The sequence below is a fragment of the Chiloscyllium punctatum genome, chromosome 19 (genome assembly GCF_047496795.1).
Source record: "Chiloscyllium punctatum isolate Juve2018m chromosome 19, sChiPun1.3, whole genome shotgun sequence".
In the NCBI taxonomy this organism is placed as follows: domain Eukaryota; kingdom Metazoa; phylum Chordata; class Chondrichthyes; order Orectolobiformes; family Hemiscylliidae; genus Chiloscyllium; species Chiloscyllium punctatum.
In genome coordinates this window covers 84,347,516-84,363,729 of record NC_092757.1, presented here as the reverse complement: position 1 = coordinate 84,363,729, position 16,214 = coordinate 84,347,516, and the positions used below count along the sequence as shown (strand labels likewise).

General features: G+C 38.3%; 1 protein-coding gene across 1 annotated transcript in view; it reads right to left on the bottom strand.

Moving 5' to 3' along the window:
- Nucleotides 1-16,214, bottom strand: part of nf1a (neurofibromin 1a) — a 324,748-nt gene that overhangs the window by 188,524 nt on the left and 120,010 nt on the right. Inside the window, exons 22-28 of the mRNA XM_072589187.1 lie at nucleotides 16,058-16,180; nucleotides 15,746-15,829; nucleotides 14,283-14,399; nucleotides 13,971-14,152; nucleotides 13,416-13,627; nucleotides 6,691-6,726; nucleotides 3,345-3,506 (exon numbers count right to left, since the gene is read on the bottom strand). Of these exons, the coding sequence (XP_072445288.1) occupies nucleotides 3,345-3,506; nucleotides 6,691-6,726; nucleotides 13,416-13,627; nucleotides 13,971-14,152; nucleotides 14,283-14,399; nucleotides 15,746-15,829; nucleotides 16,058-16,180 (916 nt within the window). The remainder of the gene's footprint in view (nucleotides 1-3,344; nucleotides 3,507-6,690; nucleotides 6,727-13,415; nucleotides 13,628-13,970; nucleotides 14,153-14,282; nucleotides 14,400-15,745; nucleotides 15,830-16,057; nucleotides 16,181-16,214) is intronic.

Genomic DNA, 16,214 nt, shown 5'->3' with positions numbered 1-16,214 from the left:
TAAAAGCAGCAAGAGAATAAATGGTTAGCTGACAAAGTAGAAATAACAAGTGTATCCTAGATGTAAACCTTCCCAAGGTCCAACTTGAGATGTGTCAATAAACTTGAAGCACTTCAAAAACTGTGGCTCCTATGCTGCAAACAGCAGCACATCATACGCATTTTACAGTCATGTCTGTCCTTCAAAACAGACATGCTAGTGAGCTTTCAATTCACAACAAGTCTATTAAGGAACTACGTCAAGACTGTCACTAGACTTCTAATGACAAATCCTTTGCAATATTTATCTTCCAACTTAAAATTACCAATCAATTCATCAATTTAAGTTTGAAATCCCTGTTCATTCTATTGCTGTCTCCTATATTTTAGGGCAACAGGAGGCTTATTTAACCGAAATCTTTAACTGTTAAAGTTTATGTACTTCAAAGGCAGAATGCTTGTTCTCAATGTTTTAATTATCCACTGGAACATCCCAATTATACCTGACTTCGAGTAGTCTGTTTTAAAATTAGTTTCAACACAAACAAATTTCAACACTTTAATAAAACCATGTAAAAATAATGTATTCATATGCGCTATTCATTGCTCCGAAATTCGATGTATCATCTCTATTTTTTAAAGGGAACAATTTTCAGTAATCATTCAGTTGTGTTACATTCATGTTATTTTGGCATGCGGCCAACAATTCATTCATTAATTCTGACAGAAATAAACTGTTTTTTTTTCTTTCGCTATTGGTTGGATTTTTTCTGAAACATATCTCCTAAGAATAACAAGGACCCCATCCACACATTTGCAGACAAGCGCAAGGAAATCAAACCAATGTTAAAAGACTCAGCAATACTGTTAACCTTATAACAAGCTAACGTGCAGGATTCCTGCTCCTCACTGCCATTTCATTCTTTCCATCTAATTCACGTTAATGGATGAGGAAACGTTAGATAGCTTGCATTAAATCAGGAAAAAGTAGGGGGAACATGTTTCTGGATAAATGGAGTAAAAGAAACGGGACCAACAGGAGTACAAGATTGGCCAAATGATGGGAAACTAAAGAAAAAAAAGAACCAAACCACAGATGCTGGAAAGTTGAAATAAAAACAAATCGGTCAAGAAACTTAGGTCCAGCAGCATCTGTGGAGAGAAAGCTGAGGTAGCATTTCAGGACTTTTCTTCAGGAACTTTGTTGGTGTAAGGTATGTTTTGAATATAGGTTTGCTCGCTGAGCTGGAAGATTCATTTCCAGATGCTTTGTCACCCTACTAGGTAACATCTTCAGTGGGCCTCCGGGTGAAGCACTGTTGATAATTCCTGCTTTCTATTTATGTGTTTGGGTTGGTGATGTCATTTCCTATTCTTTTTCTCAGAGGGTAGTAGATGGAGTCTAACTCGACGTGTTTGTTGATAGAGTTCCGGTTGGAATGCCATGCTTCTAGGGACTTTCATATGTCTCTCTGTTTAGCTAGTCCGAGGATGGATGTGTTGTCCCAGTCAAAGTGGTGTCCTTCCTTCTCTCGTATGTATGGATACCACAGAGAGGGGGTCAGGTTTCGTGGCTAGCTGATATTCATATATCCTGGTGACTAGTTTTCTGCCTGTTTGTCCAATGTAGTGTTTGTTATAGTCCTTGCATGATATTTTGTAAATGACATTAGTTTTGCTATTGCTAGTAGTCTGTATAGGGTCTTTCAAGTTCATAAGCTGCTGTATTAGTGTGTTGGTGGGTTTGTGGGCTACCATGATGCCAAGGGGTCTGAGTAGTCTCGCAGTCATTTCCAAAATGTCTTTGATGTAGGGGAGAGTGGCTAGAGTTTCTGGACATGTTTTGTTTGCTTGTTGCTGAGAAATCTGCAGACTGTGTTCATTGGGTACCTGTTCTTTTTGAATACACTGTATAGGTGATTTTTCTCTGCTCTGCGTAGTTCCTCTTCCTGATATATGTTCATAATCTAGACCCTGATGTCCAGGACATAATTCCAAAATATGCAGATGCTACTCAACTTGTAGATATCGTCAACTGTGAGCAGGACAGCATACAATTTAAAAGGACAGATACGTTACTGGAATGGGCAGGAAAGTGATGGTCAAATTTAATGCAGCAAAGAAAGAGCAATTCATTTTGGTGGAAGGAACATCAAGAGATAGTCTAAAACATGGTTTCCAACTCTCAAGGTAATGCACATGCAGACAAGTGGAAGGACAGGTTGCAAGATTTAGTACACTGTAAAGGACCTTGGACTTCATAAATAGGGGCAGAGAGTTCAAAAGCCAAGAGAGTTAAAAAAGTGAAAGTAAAAACACAAATGCTGGAAAATCTCAGTGGGTCTGGCAGCATCTGTGGACAGAAAACAGAATTAACATTTCAGGCCCAGTGACCCTTCTTCAGTTGAACTGAACATGCCTCCACCACATTCACAGGTAGTGTATTCCATACCATTTTCTCACTTCATTCTTTGCCTCATTTGCACATCGCTCTAAATCTAGAGCTCTCGTTCTCATTTTCTTCTACATGAGAACTGCTTCTCCCCATCTCCTCTACCCAGTCAGCTCTTCATTTTGAAAACCTTTATCAACTCTCTCCTCAACATTCTTCTCTGAGAAAAGTCCAAAGCTTTTCAACCTATCCTCAATGACATCTCATTCCTGGAACCATTCTTGTAAGTGATTTAATTCCTCAAATGGTTCTCACTGCAAGTGTATTGGACAACTACCTGAAAAGGAAAAAGGTGCAGGGCTACCAAGTTGTGGCAGTGGTACTAACAGAATTGTTCTTGCACAGTCAGCACAAATGCAAAGGGTTGAATAGCTTTCTGCTGCATTGCACTCTATGAAATAACTGCAGATCATGTACACACTGACTCATACATAAACCTGAGCTCCTATGGAGCTTAAAAAGAGAGACACCTCAAACGTATTACAAAAATCAGTTGAAGGTATTGCGCATAGTCAGAGGATGCAAAATTTTCGCAAAAACTGGTTTATTTAGTTGCTGCTGCTAAATTGTGTATCGTGCAATCCCTCTCGAAAAAGGCCCATAGTCTCAGTAATGGACCATTATTAGGGGTTAATGATTGATTTATGTGGTGGTAAATTCTGGAGTCAATTCAAACATGATTTCTATTACTGGCAAACTTTGTTCACAGCTTAATTTTTAAATCCCTAGCTCTTCTAAACCAACCAGTATAATAACATTTCTGTTCCCCCAGAAGCATTGTTTCATCAAATTAAACAGTCATAAATACTTGTAGGTACCTTGAATGCAATGCTTTACCCAATTAATGATACACACAACTCGTCACATACTACAAACCAAAGGCCTTTAAAAGCATAAAATTGCTATAGATTTACCTTAAAACAGAAAGTCATTATTTTACTGGCAAGGCTGTTGCCCCTAAAGAGGGTCTGCATGGAATCTGCTAGCTCAACCTCTTTAGAGAACATATTCCAAAGCAACTGATAGAGAAGATGGCGCGAGTCAAACAATGTCACTAGCACTCGAGCAAGTTCATCCTGAAAGGAGAAAACAGGTATTAAAATTAATTACAGATTTCTATTAAGTAATTTAGGATGGTGAATAAACTACCACAAAGAACAAGCAGGGTTAATGCAAAATGCCAGTGAGATGCAGCAAATAATTGGGTTCTGACAGGAGTATTGAAAAAAACACTTCCTGTCTTAAATGTTTTATTTCAAACTACCTCCAGCATGGCCAAAGTCATGACCACTCAACACTTCCCCATAAAAAAATGTGAAATAAAAAGTGTAATTTCAAATGCAGACAAATAAAGAAATGATTAACTGATAACAGCACTTAAATATTTTTGAAAGGAGTCAGAATTGAAGATTTTCTTGTCCTTTGAATTTGTCTCACTGTTGGGCCAGCATTTGTTGCCCACCCCTAATTGGCCCTTGAACCGAGTGGCTTGCTAGTACCAGATAAGAGTCAAACACATTGCTGTAGATTTGAAACTACATGTAGAACAGGATCAAGGAAGGGCCACAGATTTCATTCCCGAAAGAGTAAACATGCAAGACACAGGCTTGAAAAATAGGATACAATCTGAGAATAGGAAGCTGACTTGGAGGCTTAATTGGTAGAGAGATGCAGCAAGAAAAGTGCATGGACAACCTTCATCCTCCAGCCAGGAACCTCTGGTTGGTCAGAGTATTACCATAAAACAGAATGCTGTGTTTTAATACACTGTCACAAAGCTAGTCCCTTTTTCTTCCAAAAGCTGTTCCTTGACTCAAGGAGACTCTGTCCTTGATTTTTTTTTCAGAGGAACAATAAACCTGGCCAGGCTCCAATCAGTATGGTTTGGTACAGGGATGAAAAGAATTTGAGAAGCCTTTTGTTTATATGTAAACACATGAGACTTCAAGCCGAAGGTGGTCATGCTTTAGAAGTGACCTTATAATGAAAGGGGAGCAGTCAGCTCTCTAGCTGAGCTGAGCAGTTTTAATTTGGGCTTGAACTAGAAAGTTCAACAGAGGGCTGTATGGAAACGCTCTTTCTGCCTCTCAACTTCAACCTGTAAGCATGTGTTCCATTTACACTGGTTTTTAAAGGGAATTTGCTTATTGGGACTGTTGCGTATATTTGGAACAGCATAACTAAGTCTAGTTGGATAGGTTGAGTTCTGTAGGGGCTCTTTATTGTGTTGTGTGTGTTTCATTGTGTAGTTTTGTGAATAAAGTTTTGTCTGTTTTAAAATCTAGTAGTCAACCTAGCTATCTTACTCAAGGTAATTTTCACTGTACACTTACCAAAACAAATTGCAAAGGTTATGGTGTGGGGCTGCCTACATAAGAATGTTTTGAGTAATCTGGCCTAGTCCATAAAAATACATAGTTTCTAGCACATGCAAATGCATAGCTGACTGCTTACATTAAATTGATTTCCAGTGTAATTCTTTGTGCAGTTCGGATCATCATATAAATGTTGTCCAATAGTAGAATCACATCTAATGGTGAAAATATTACTCCAAGACTTGCAAGCACTAGCTGCTTCAGCCCAGTCAACATGCTTCTCACGGTCAATGGCCAAGGGAACACGGCGTTTGATGAGATCTGGCAGCCAACTGGATCCAGAACCTATATATCTGCCTTCACACTGACATTAAATACAGATCATTTTACTAATTTTAGTTTTGGCAAGCTAAACATGGTTTTGGTTTGATGACAATATCCTGTGTAGAAAGCTACACTTAAATATACTGTGGTGAAGTAATAACGTGAGGTAAGCTTTATGCGTTGCTCAAATATGAGACACACCTTCATCTTCAAGGGTAATCAAAAGGTAGGCTGGGCATCATTTAAGGCTGAAGGTGGTAGACATAGGCCCTTTCATGAGTTTTTGCAATACAGAGCAAGTGATAATTTGATCAAGGTTGCCATGATCATTCAGGATAATTTTGACATCCTTATCTTAGCATCAAGCTATTGTGGTGAGCTGTATTCACCAGGGACCAACCAATTAGCTCCCTCCTCATGCTGTACAAACTGTTATCCCTTTTCCAAGCCCATTTCTTGCATCCTAGAACTAATGAGAGTTGAAGATTAAAAGCTTTCTCTCGCTTTCTTAAGTAACATTTAAGTTTTATACTATCAGTGGATAAGATCTGGTTAATGTGCTCAAACAAAATGAAGGAGCTAAATTCAAGAACATTAATGGTACTCTAATTTGAATGGAATAGCAAGAAAGCAACTTCACGCTTCCCGAAGGACTGCGAAAACAACTGCTGACCTGATGGCTAATACCACAGGGATAGGATGTGCATTTAGAAAAAAAAAGAGTGCCACTTTTGATTTAGAAGCAGAGCAGTTAGCTATTGACAGATCTACAAAATCATCACTTCAGCTCCATCATCACCCACCACCAAGGTCTCGAGCGTTTTATTCATGTGATGTGGGCACTATGAGTTTTTTGACAATCCCCAATTATACAACTGGGTGGCAAGCTGAACCACTTGTGACAGCAGTTAAGAGCAAACTGAGTTGTGTGGAGCTGATACCACATATGGACTAGATGAGTAAGGATCCTTAAATTGTCACAGTTGAATTTGAAATTCAGATCTCCAGACTACTAGCCCTCAGCAAGTGAGTTTTCCAATTTGCTTTTGGATTTGTACAAGCGGAGGTCTCCATGCAAGCAGCAATATATTGAAGAAACCCTTTCTCAGTAGTGGACATCTTTCATAATGAAGGAGAATCCACGCAGATCATGTGTAACAGCCTTTTTGAAATCAGTCAATAGAACATTTCATGACTCCAGGTATAGATGCTTGAATTTAACCCTTTTTCTCCCGATTGTGCAAACTTAATTATAAGTTTCTAATTCGACGATGCTGGCAGCCTCGCAGTGCAGTTGTTTGACCATTGAATAAAAATTAATAAAAGAACACCATAATAGGCCTCTTTGTCAAAAAGGTCAATTAAATATGTTTAAGAAGTTTTTCAAATCCAACTTTCTGCTAGCTTCTCCTGGCAAGAATGTGCAGAAGTCAAGATATAGGTCTAGTGCTCAGCTCCAACCAAACCTGAGCTACATTGAAGCTGGCACAAGCAAATCAGCACCAAAAAAGCAATGACTAAAGGACTACTTAAAAATTGTCTCTGCTCAAAGCAGTTGAAGAATTACTGCAATCAGATTAAGAGTGCAATTTACTCGTGTTGATGTTTTAAGCTTTCCTACCTGTTGGTTGAGATTTGTGACTGGCCCAATGGAAGTCTGTGGTAAAAATGAAGAATTGCATTTTTTTGAGCTACATCCATGCAGTATTTGTAATGAAAGTGCAATTTGTAAAACTCAACTGTGGGAACTAATTTATAGGTCGAGTGTCGTCCAACTGTATGAAACTTGCCCCAGATGGGAGGGGAAAGGCAGTTTTAAAGGAAAGTCAACACCCAATCATTCTTCCAGAGAAGTTACCACAGAACTTAAAAGGTGCCTTGACTTTTATTTCCCTTTGGTGAAATGCATGACCTCTGCATTCCACCATGTTACGAAAGACATGGGCAATTTAAGAACTTCTTCTAAGATTTGTTTTAGGAGTAGTAAAAGCATGGGTGAGAATGGTGGGGGGTCAAGTGCAGTGAAAGCAGGGGGGATACTTTTTTCTCCAAAACAGCATCCCATTGTTCAATGGCATACTATTTTGTACTACCACAATGCTACATGTACCACTTAAATGCAGCCTACCTCTGACAGTTGTATATGGATGACAGTACAATGTTGTAAGTTATGGATTAGCCATAGAGTCAGAGAAACATCCATCACAGAAACAGACCCTTTGGTCCAACTCAACAATCCCGACCAGATATCCTGACCTAGTCTTGTCCCATTTGCCAGCACTTGGCACATATCCCTCTAAACCCTTCCTATTCATATACCCACCCAAACCTTGGTTTACCGACTTATATGACTGATCAGCAAGTACACGTTGAATGGAGAATTGCAGTTTATCATATTAAATTGCATTCAAATTTTAAGTATAAATAACTATTTAAAACTGTACAATACAAATGCACCAATGGGCGTGGGGGTAGCAGGGAGGTGAGGGAGAATGTGAGCATACTGAAAGACAATGGGTAAAATGGGTAGGGGGTGTAACTCAATAGCCATGATCATATTGAATAGTAGAGCAGGTGTAAAGGGCCAAATGGACTATTTCTTACCCAATTTTCTATGCTTTTACATAACACTCAAAGTGAACATACCAATAACAAACATGGTGAAAAACAAACAAGCTGCCATGGTTATTAGTCTGGTCCCTCTCTAAAAACTTTCTTCCCATGTCTTTCAGGCTACACAAATTAACCGACAGTTGTACTTACCCAGTATGATCTCGGAATGAAATTAGAATTCCAGTGTTTTGACCATCACTTAGTGGTGCTATGAATTATTCTCATAACATGTGCAACTAAGTTGATTGGAAATATATAGCAAAACATAGCCACAGAGCAAAAATGGGGTCCACAAAATAATTTAACCTTCATCTGTAATGAGTAAAATTTTGGTTTATCCAAGTAATGACAACTTAACTGCTCCCTCACTCTCCACTCTTCGAAGCACTTAAGGAACAACATGTTACCAACGTCATGTACATAAGTGCATTCTGGAAACCATCAGTTCGGTAATGTAATAGTCAAGTATTTAGACAAGAATTTTAAGCTTCGTTGCCACCTACAGGCAATGTCATACACCACATGTTTTTCATGTCATCAGTTTCAAATTTCTCAAGTTTCATCCAGTTCTCCACCTACCATCCCAGCAATTGCACAACATGGCAAAGTATTTCACTAATCATGGCAGTCAGTGTTTTATAAGTTTGGCTACAATAAGTTCAAAAAGGATGCATAGAAAACCCACAGATACTGAATTGAAGGAACCAGGCGCCCCCAAGGTATTGATTCTTCTAAATTTGCTACACTAATGCTCTACATGAAATCACTCCTTACCGTATCCAGAATATTTCCAAAACAAACACTAATTTTAAGTTAAGTGAACCAACAATTTGTTGATCGTTGGAAATGTGGGATCTCTATAAGCTGGACCAGTCAGCAAGACTGCATCTAATATCCAAAGAGGTATCCACTCATACTGTAAGGGAAGGTCTAAACTGGGGTGCACAGATGACATAGGAGACATAAAAATGTGAGGAAGAAAAGTTGGAAATTAAAGCTAGATAAGTAAAAAGAGTCCAAGTGGAAGACAGAAGAAACAACAGCTTAGCGGGTCATTGTACAAAAAAAGTTTTTAAAAACACCAAAATCTCTGAATGCACAGAGCATTTGTAATGAGGTAGCCAAATTATCAGCATACACAGTTCTAAACTGGTATGATAGGTCTGTGATTACAGAAACAAAACTGCAGAGTGAGAGAGGATGGAAGTTGCAATGGTTGCAATCTTTAGGACAAACAAGCACAAACAGAAAGCATGTGCGGTGGCACTGTTCCAGAAAGATGAAATCAGTGTGGTGGTGAGAAAGGGACAGAAATACTATACATGCAGCTAAGAAGCAACAAGAGACAGAAAACATTTGTGCATGTTATCTCCCGGCCTCCAAAAGTCATAGTAGGAAATTAAAGATGCATTGACCAGAAGCAATTTAAGTTCAACTTAGCAAAAACATGCATGTATCATGGGCAACACAGTAATCATGGGTGATACCAAAGTCCATATAGACTGGGTAAACCAACTGAGCACTAAAGCTGAGGAGAATGGGTTTGTGGAATATGTTGAGGATGGCTTTATAGTGCAGTATGTTGAGAAGCTAACAAGAGGACCCGCTACTTTCGATCAAATATGTGATTGCTATAAAAGATAGAATTTTACGTTACACTTGAAAGTGAGGCAGTTTAATCTGAAGCAAGGATGTTAAACTTGAATAAGGAAAATTATGAAGTTCTGAGGCACAAATTGGCTGAGGTGGATTGGACAAATACAATAAAGCACACAACTGGACATAGGCAATGGACAGTCTTTAAAAGAACTCTTAAGTTATGTACAGCAACTATTCAAAGTTTGGGAGAAGATTTGTAGCTCGGGTGCTCGTTGTTGTGGTTCTGTTCGCCGAGCTGGGAATTTGTCTTGCAAACGTTTCGTCCCCTGTCTAGGTGACATCCTCAGTGCTTGGGAGCCTCCTGTGAAGTACTCATCCACAGACTATCAACAAACACATCGACCTGGACCCAATATACCGGCACTACAGTGGACAGCTCAAACTGACAACCAGAAGCGGCAGAGACAGGCCACTATAAATGCCAGAGGAAACATAACAGAAGCGCATCACAGGAGGCTCCCAAGCACTGAGGATGTCACCTAGACACGGGACGAAATGTTTGCAAGACAAATTCCCAGCTCGGCGAACAGAACCACAACAACAGCAACTATCCATTCCTTCAAGGTGTGAAAACACAATATTAGTCAACCATGGCTCAGAAAGCCATTTTATGAATTGTAGAAGATTAAAAGAAAGGCTTGTATGAAAAGGTCAGGAATTTAAATCAGTCTGAGGATTGGGAGGTTTTCAGAACACAGCAAAGGAGGCCCAAGAAACTGACCAGGGAGAATAGAATATGAATGCAATCCAAACAAAACGAAGACTGCAAAAAAAGCTTCATGTATGCAAAAAGGACATGTTTGGCTAAAATCAATGTGAGGCCATTAAATGTAGAGTCAGAAGAATTCATAATGGTAACAACAGAAACAGAGAAGCTAATTATTACTTTGTGTCTTTTTTCACTGAGGAAGATCCAAGAATCTCCCAGAAGTAGTGATCCAAGTGACTCAGGAGAATAAGGATTTGGATACAGTAGTGTTAGTAAAAAGGCTGCACTGGGGAAATGTTAATCGTTGACAAGTGCCTGGACATTAGTGTTGAAGGAGGCAGCAAGAGAGATCATCAAAGCATTGGTGATTATCTTCCAAAATCCTCAAATAACTCCTGGAAATTGGAAAGTAGTAAATTTTGCCAAACTACCTAAGAACAGAGTAATTTCATGACAAGGGAAAAAATATGGAATTCCAGACCTAGCCTGACATCAGCTTCAAGAGGAAAGTGATGGTCTACAATAAAGGATGTGGTAAATAGATACTTAGATAATAATGATCCAATTGGACACAATAGGGTTGTACTTACAAATGGCAAATCATTTTGACAAACTTGCCAGAAGTTTCTTGGGACCTTCTTAAAGTTGATAAAGGGGAGATCAATGGTCATATTCTATTTTAATTTGCAGAGAGCTTTTGATCAGATTCATCAAAGCAGGCTGGTTAGCAAAATTAAAGACATGGGATATGAGGTAATGAATGCACTTACATGATTTAAGGATTAGCTTACAGGCAGAAAACCTTAGGAATATTTCCATCGTTCATTCTCACATTAGCAAACTAGTGGGGTACTACAAAGATCAATACATGGGCTCCAGCTGTTCACAACAACTATCAATGATTTGCATGTGTGGATAAACTGAAATATTTCTAAACTTGCAGACAATACAAAGTTTAGCAGGTGAGTACAGAGTAACCTCGATTATCCAGCATTTAATTTCAGATTATCCAGACAAGATCGCAAGGTCTTGATGCTTGGCTAAACTGCATTATCTGACATTCGATTATCCAAACAAAATACTCCTCGACCATGTCGATCAGATAATCGAGGTTCCTCTTGAAATGGGCTCTTGCCCATGGCCGATTGAATGTAATGTGGAAAAATGTGAAGTTATCCACGTTGGGAGAAGGAACAGATGCACTGAACATTTCTTAAATGCTGAGGGTATTATTTAAATAGTGAATAATTTGGAAATATTAATATACAAAGGCATCATGGTCACCTTACAAGTTAGTCAGTAAAGGCAGTGTGCAGGCACAGCAAGCAGTTGGAGAAAATAAATGGCACGGCCTTCATCACAAGAGTTTGAATAGAGGAGCAATGATGTCTTCCTATAGCTGAAAAGTGCGTTGTGAGGTCATATCTAGAATGTTGTGCAGAGTTTTGGTCTCCTTATCTGTTAACAATCTTACTTTTCAAAGTATAAAAGCGAAGGTTCACCAGACTCATCTCTGCAATGGCAAATTTCTCATACAAAGAGAATAGGCTGGCTGGGTCTGGACTGATTGGAGTTTAGAACGATGAGAGATAATTTCACTGAAATGCGTAACAGAGAGACAGGACTCAAGAGACTGACTGCAGACATATTTCACCTGGCAAAGAACCCAGAACAAGGGGTCACAGTCTCAGGATACATGGCAGACCATTTCAGACTGAGATAAAGAGAAAATTCTTCATTCAAAAGGGGAGTGAACCTATGGAATTCTGTACGAGAGAAGGATGGGTGGCAACATCAATGAATATGCTTCCACTGTTTCGTCACAGAGCCTCTCAGCAGTCTAGCAATGGAATTATCCCCTTTGCCAATGTTTTACAGTTTAGCCCCTTGAAGTGCAGGCACTCTCTTCCAGTATTACTGTTCTGAACAAGGAACTAGGTAATGAGCTCTCAACTTTCTCTTGCTTAATTAAATGTTGAATTTCTATAATCACATTTCATTATTTAATCCCTCCATCTCTTCAGTTATTCTATTGCTCTCTTCTGTATCCTTTTAACTAATATACCCTTTTTGTTAAACTGCCAATACCAAACCTACACACGACTAACTGCAGTCACATGAATTACTTATGAAGTTGCAACATTATCTCTCTATTTTGGCCTCAATATTAATCAAATGCCTGATCTGTTTCACTCACTGGGTCTGGGCATTTATATGATTGCTTCAATTTCTAGTCACCAATCATCCCAATTTCTTCCCAGATTGAGTCCTCAAATTCAATACTTCATATTTCTCACATCTCTATGTTCAATATTATGTGCAAATCTGCCTAATTCCTAATTTTTATAAACCCTCTTGCAGCTTTCAATATTCAACTTTATAGTCTCACACCTTCATTAGCTTCTGAGATTCCACAAACTCAACCACTGCAATGCCAACATTTAAGATATGAAACAAATTATCTCAACAAAGATCCAGTGGAACCCCGCTGCTAGTTTTCGCTCAGCTAATGACAATCCCACACCAACTCTGCAATAACGAGGAGAGGTGACTTGTGGTGAAGTTAATATATTTAAATTAATTCAAGGAACTCATGGTATAAAAAAAATCCCAATTCTAGAATTAACCGTAATTGAAGAAAATGGGTCCAATTCTCAGTTTCTATCAATGATTCCAGAAAGATTTCATGAGGGATTATTCAATTCATAAAGTTATGCAATTTGGATGAATTGAGAATTGGCAGACATTTAGTCAGACATTTACTAAGTGACAAAATGAAGTAGCCAGGATAGGATTCCTTCTTTGGTCTTCTCATTAATGGACCCAGTTAGCTAATTAGTCACAATGCTATAAAGCAGTTTAATTCGATGCATAAAATAATTTCATTTTTGAACGTTAGATCAGTGAAGAATGCAGCACTATGATTATGGAGTGGATACAAAACAAAGCATTAAGAAACTATTTGGTGCATCAAGTTGGAAAATAGAAGGAACATCAAGTGATAATTAAAATTGTAAGCATTTACAATGAAAAGATGCAGTGTGGCAATTTCCCCACATAAATAATTTATTAGTACATGAATTTTTAACATTGAGTGTTGATTAGGATAAGAATGCAATTTCTCTCGCGCATATCACTCTCCTTGTTTATTTATGTTTGATCTTACATTTGTTATTCCTAGCAACTGGAAGACAAGCATGATAATCATGCATCTAAAGTGGTTTCTCTTTGCACATTGCATTGGCATACAGGGACTAAAAGGTCTCTATGTTTTAGACAATCCCCCTTCAAGTAACCAAGATAAGAATTTCAAACATTCTGTGTACTGCTTAATGCAGGTGGTGTTTCCAAACAAGTCCACTTACCCACTGAGAACAAGGCACCACATTAGCTAGAGCCATTGCAATGGGCAACTCTCCCTGATCTCCCATCATGGTGACCAATTCCACAAGTCTTTCAAACCGATCTGCCAGTACGGTTTCTGCAAGTGTGTCAAATTCTGTTCCCTGCTGAAGAATTTTAGTTAGCACTTCCATGAATGTGGCTCTTGTTTGAAGATCTTTATGGTATCCCAAGCCTAAGTACAGTCAAATGAAACAAATGAAGTCCAATGAGGATTGCGTTAAATTTGGGTAGGAAAATTAAAACTTCTTGAAACATTCTTATTGAAAGGCATTAACTGAAAAATGATTTTCTAAAAGCCATTCTTCTCATACATAGGCTAAAAATCCTCCATCAACTGGCTGTAGAAATGAATGCTGCAAGTATCAGGACGAAATATGAACGAGCTCAATTCCGATTTGATTCACATGTTTCTAACCAAACAAGCACCTCCATACAACTATGCTCTGATTAGTTGTCCATAGGAAATGGCGAATGCTTTTCAAGGGCAATAATAAAAATAAAGGAGTTCTGCTCACCTATGGAATGCATAAGTCCACTGTCCACATTTGCATTGAGGAGGTTGGACATAGCAAGAACAGTGCAGTGCCTGAGTGATGCAAGGCGGCGTGACATCCCTCGCTTTCGTCCCCCTGTTTGTGCTGTTTCCTCCTCCACTTCACTGCAGTCATTTAGCAAATTCATGAAAAGAGTAAAGTACCTAAGAGAGAACAGTACTGAGCTGAGCAAAAATGTGTTTGAACATTTTCTCTTAAATATGCTCATTCATATGGGGCAACTAAATCATCACAATTCGGATTTCTTATTGCGATCTCCTGAACTGGACTTACTTGAGGAAGAGTTGTGATTTAGCCTCCATTAGTTCAACACCATCCCCCTCTTCTGGTTGCAAAGGTAGCCCAGCAAGCAATGATACCACTGCCTCCATGCTCGCCTGATCAAGGTCTCTGTCGACAACATTCACAGCAAAGGCACTAATTGATTTCAGTTTTCTTTTCAACTTCAAATAACAATTATCTTCCCTTTCTACTTCCAAGTTTTTTTTTCAAAACAATACAATTAGATCTAAGGGCTCATACAAAGTTCACTGCATCAATATCTTTAAAGCAGACTTAAACAGTAATTGACTAGAAAACAAAAACAAAAGTTTCTCTATACTTGGGGAAAGATTTCCACAACATAATAAGTGAAACCATAAAATAAAGAAACTTTCCATAAAATGATGACAGTTTTGTTTCATGATACATTCAGTAACAATCATCCCAATCCCCTAATTTGTTTTATCACATTGAGAGAACAGATGCAATTTTGAAAACCTGATCTAAAGAAGAATTAAGAAAATTTCAAAAATTTCGGCAGGAGTTAGAACACAAAAGTGATGAAAAGAGGCTCAGCTGCCCTTTTGAACTGGGCACTGGTGACAAAATGAGATACAGCTGGCAAAGAAAAAGTGAAAATAATAGATAGATAAAGTAAAATAAAGCAAACTATAAATTTGGAAAAAAAAGTGAACTTAGAAGTTTGAAATGCTTCATGTTAAAGACATCTGAAGGGTCATTTCTGATAATGGACCGAGCATGTGTTTTATTGTTTGCTTGAGTGATCTATAAAGAAATGCAAACTGTTGCTCAAACAACTTAAAACATTCAATTAAAGAATTACTTCGAGACACATAGTTAAGATACATTAAAATTGCATGACACTAGTTTAAAATTAAGTCACCAGTGAGGCCAGAGAATGGAGTTTTTAAACCCTCAACATTGCTTTATTAATTTATACATCCAATGAATGCGATAGTGGATTGTTTAAAACATAGCCAAACGCACTGGTGTTTTATAATGGAACTGAAGGTGACAATGGATAATTAATCTAATAATATTTGGTGTCATAATAGAGCTGGAGTGGTGTTGATGGCAAGGGCACAACCATTTGTATGAGGGCCAGAAACCTGGATTGAATAGAGGTTTGAATGGAAATAATGCATATGTTCTACCAGTCAATTGCTTTTGAAACTGGACTGCAGAGAAACACAATTGAAGAGCATTCAACTATTTTGAGTTTGTTCTACCATTCTGATCTATACTTAAACAAACCACCTCTCTTATAAGTTGGTCAGATCAATGAAATGAAGAGGCTCAAATATGACAAGGTTTTTATTCCTTACTGCAGACCTTATTATATTAGACACTTATCATTTGCTCTTAACAAATGCAGACAATCGCTTCAGGAGTAAAAGTTAGTATCTAAGAAACTGTTGTTTGGGAATATTGAACGGAAAACAAAACTGATCTACCTCGTTAAGCACTTCACATCATCAACAGCAGCCTGGTTTGATGTTCCCATAATCCAATCAGTCAGATATTCCACCATCTTATTCCTGGGCCAAAAGAAGTAAACTAAACACCATATTGCAAACATGGGTTCACAGCATCAATCACCCCACCCAGTTAATCTCCTAATTTCACATGCTGGTGCCACACATTGGATTCACAAGGAGGAAGAAATATTAAGATTATCAATATCCTCACTTACATCCTCACATTCTATCATTCTTGGTCACTTTTGTATTTCCTAATCAGAAGAGCATCTGTAATAAAATCCTCACCTAAATTTCATCTCTTGACAGAAGGAGAGATCATCTCGCCTCTCCATCATTACCTCTACCAGTTGACAGAGCTTTGTTTTAATCTGAATCGCATGGACCGTGTTCCCAAGGACACGCACATATCTGCATTGAAGATCATAAGAGGATAAGGTGAAAA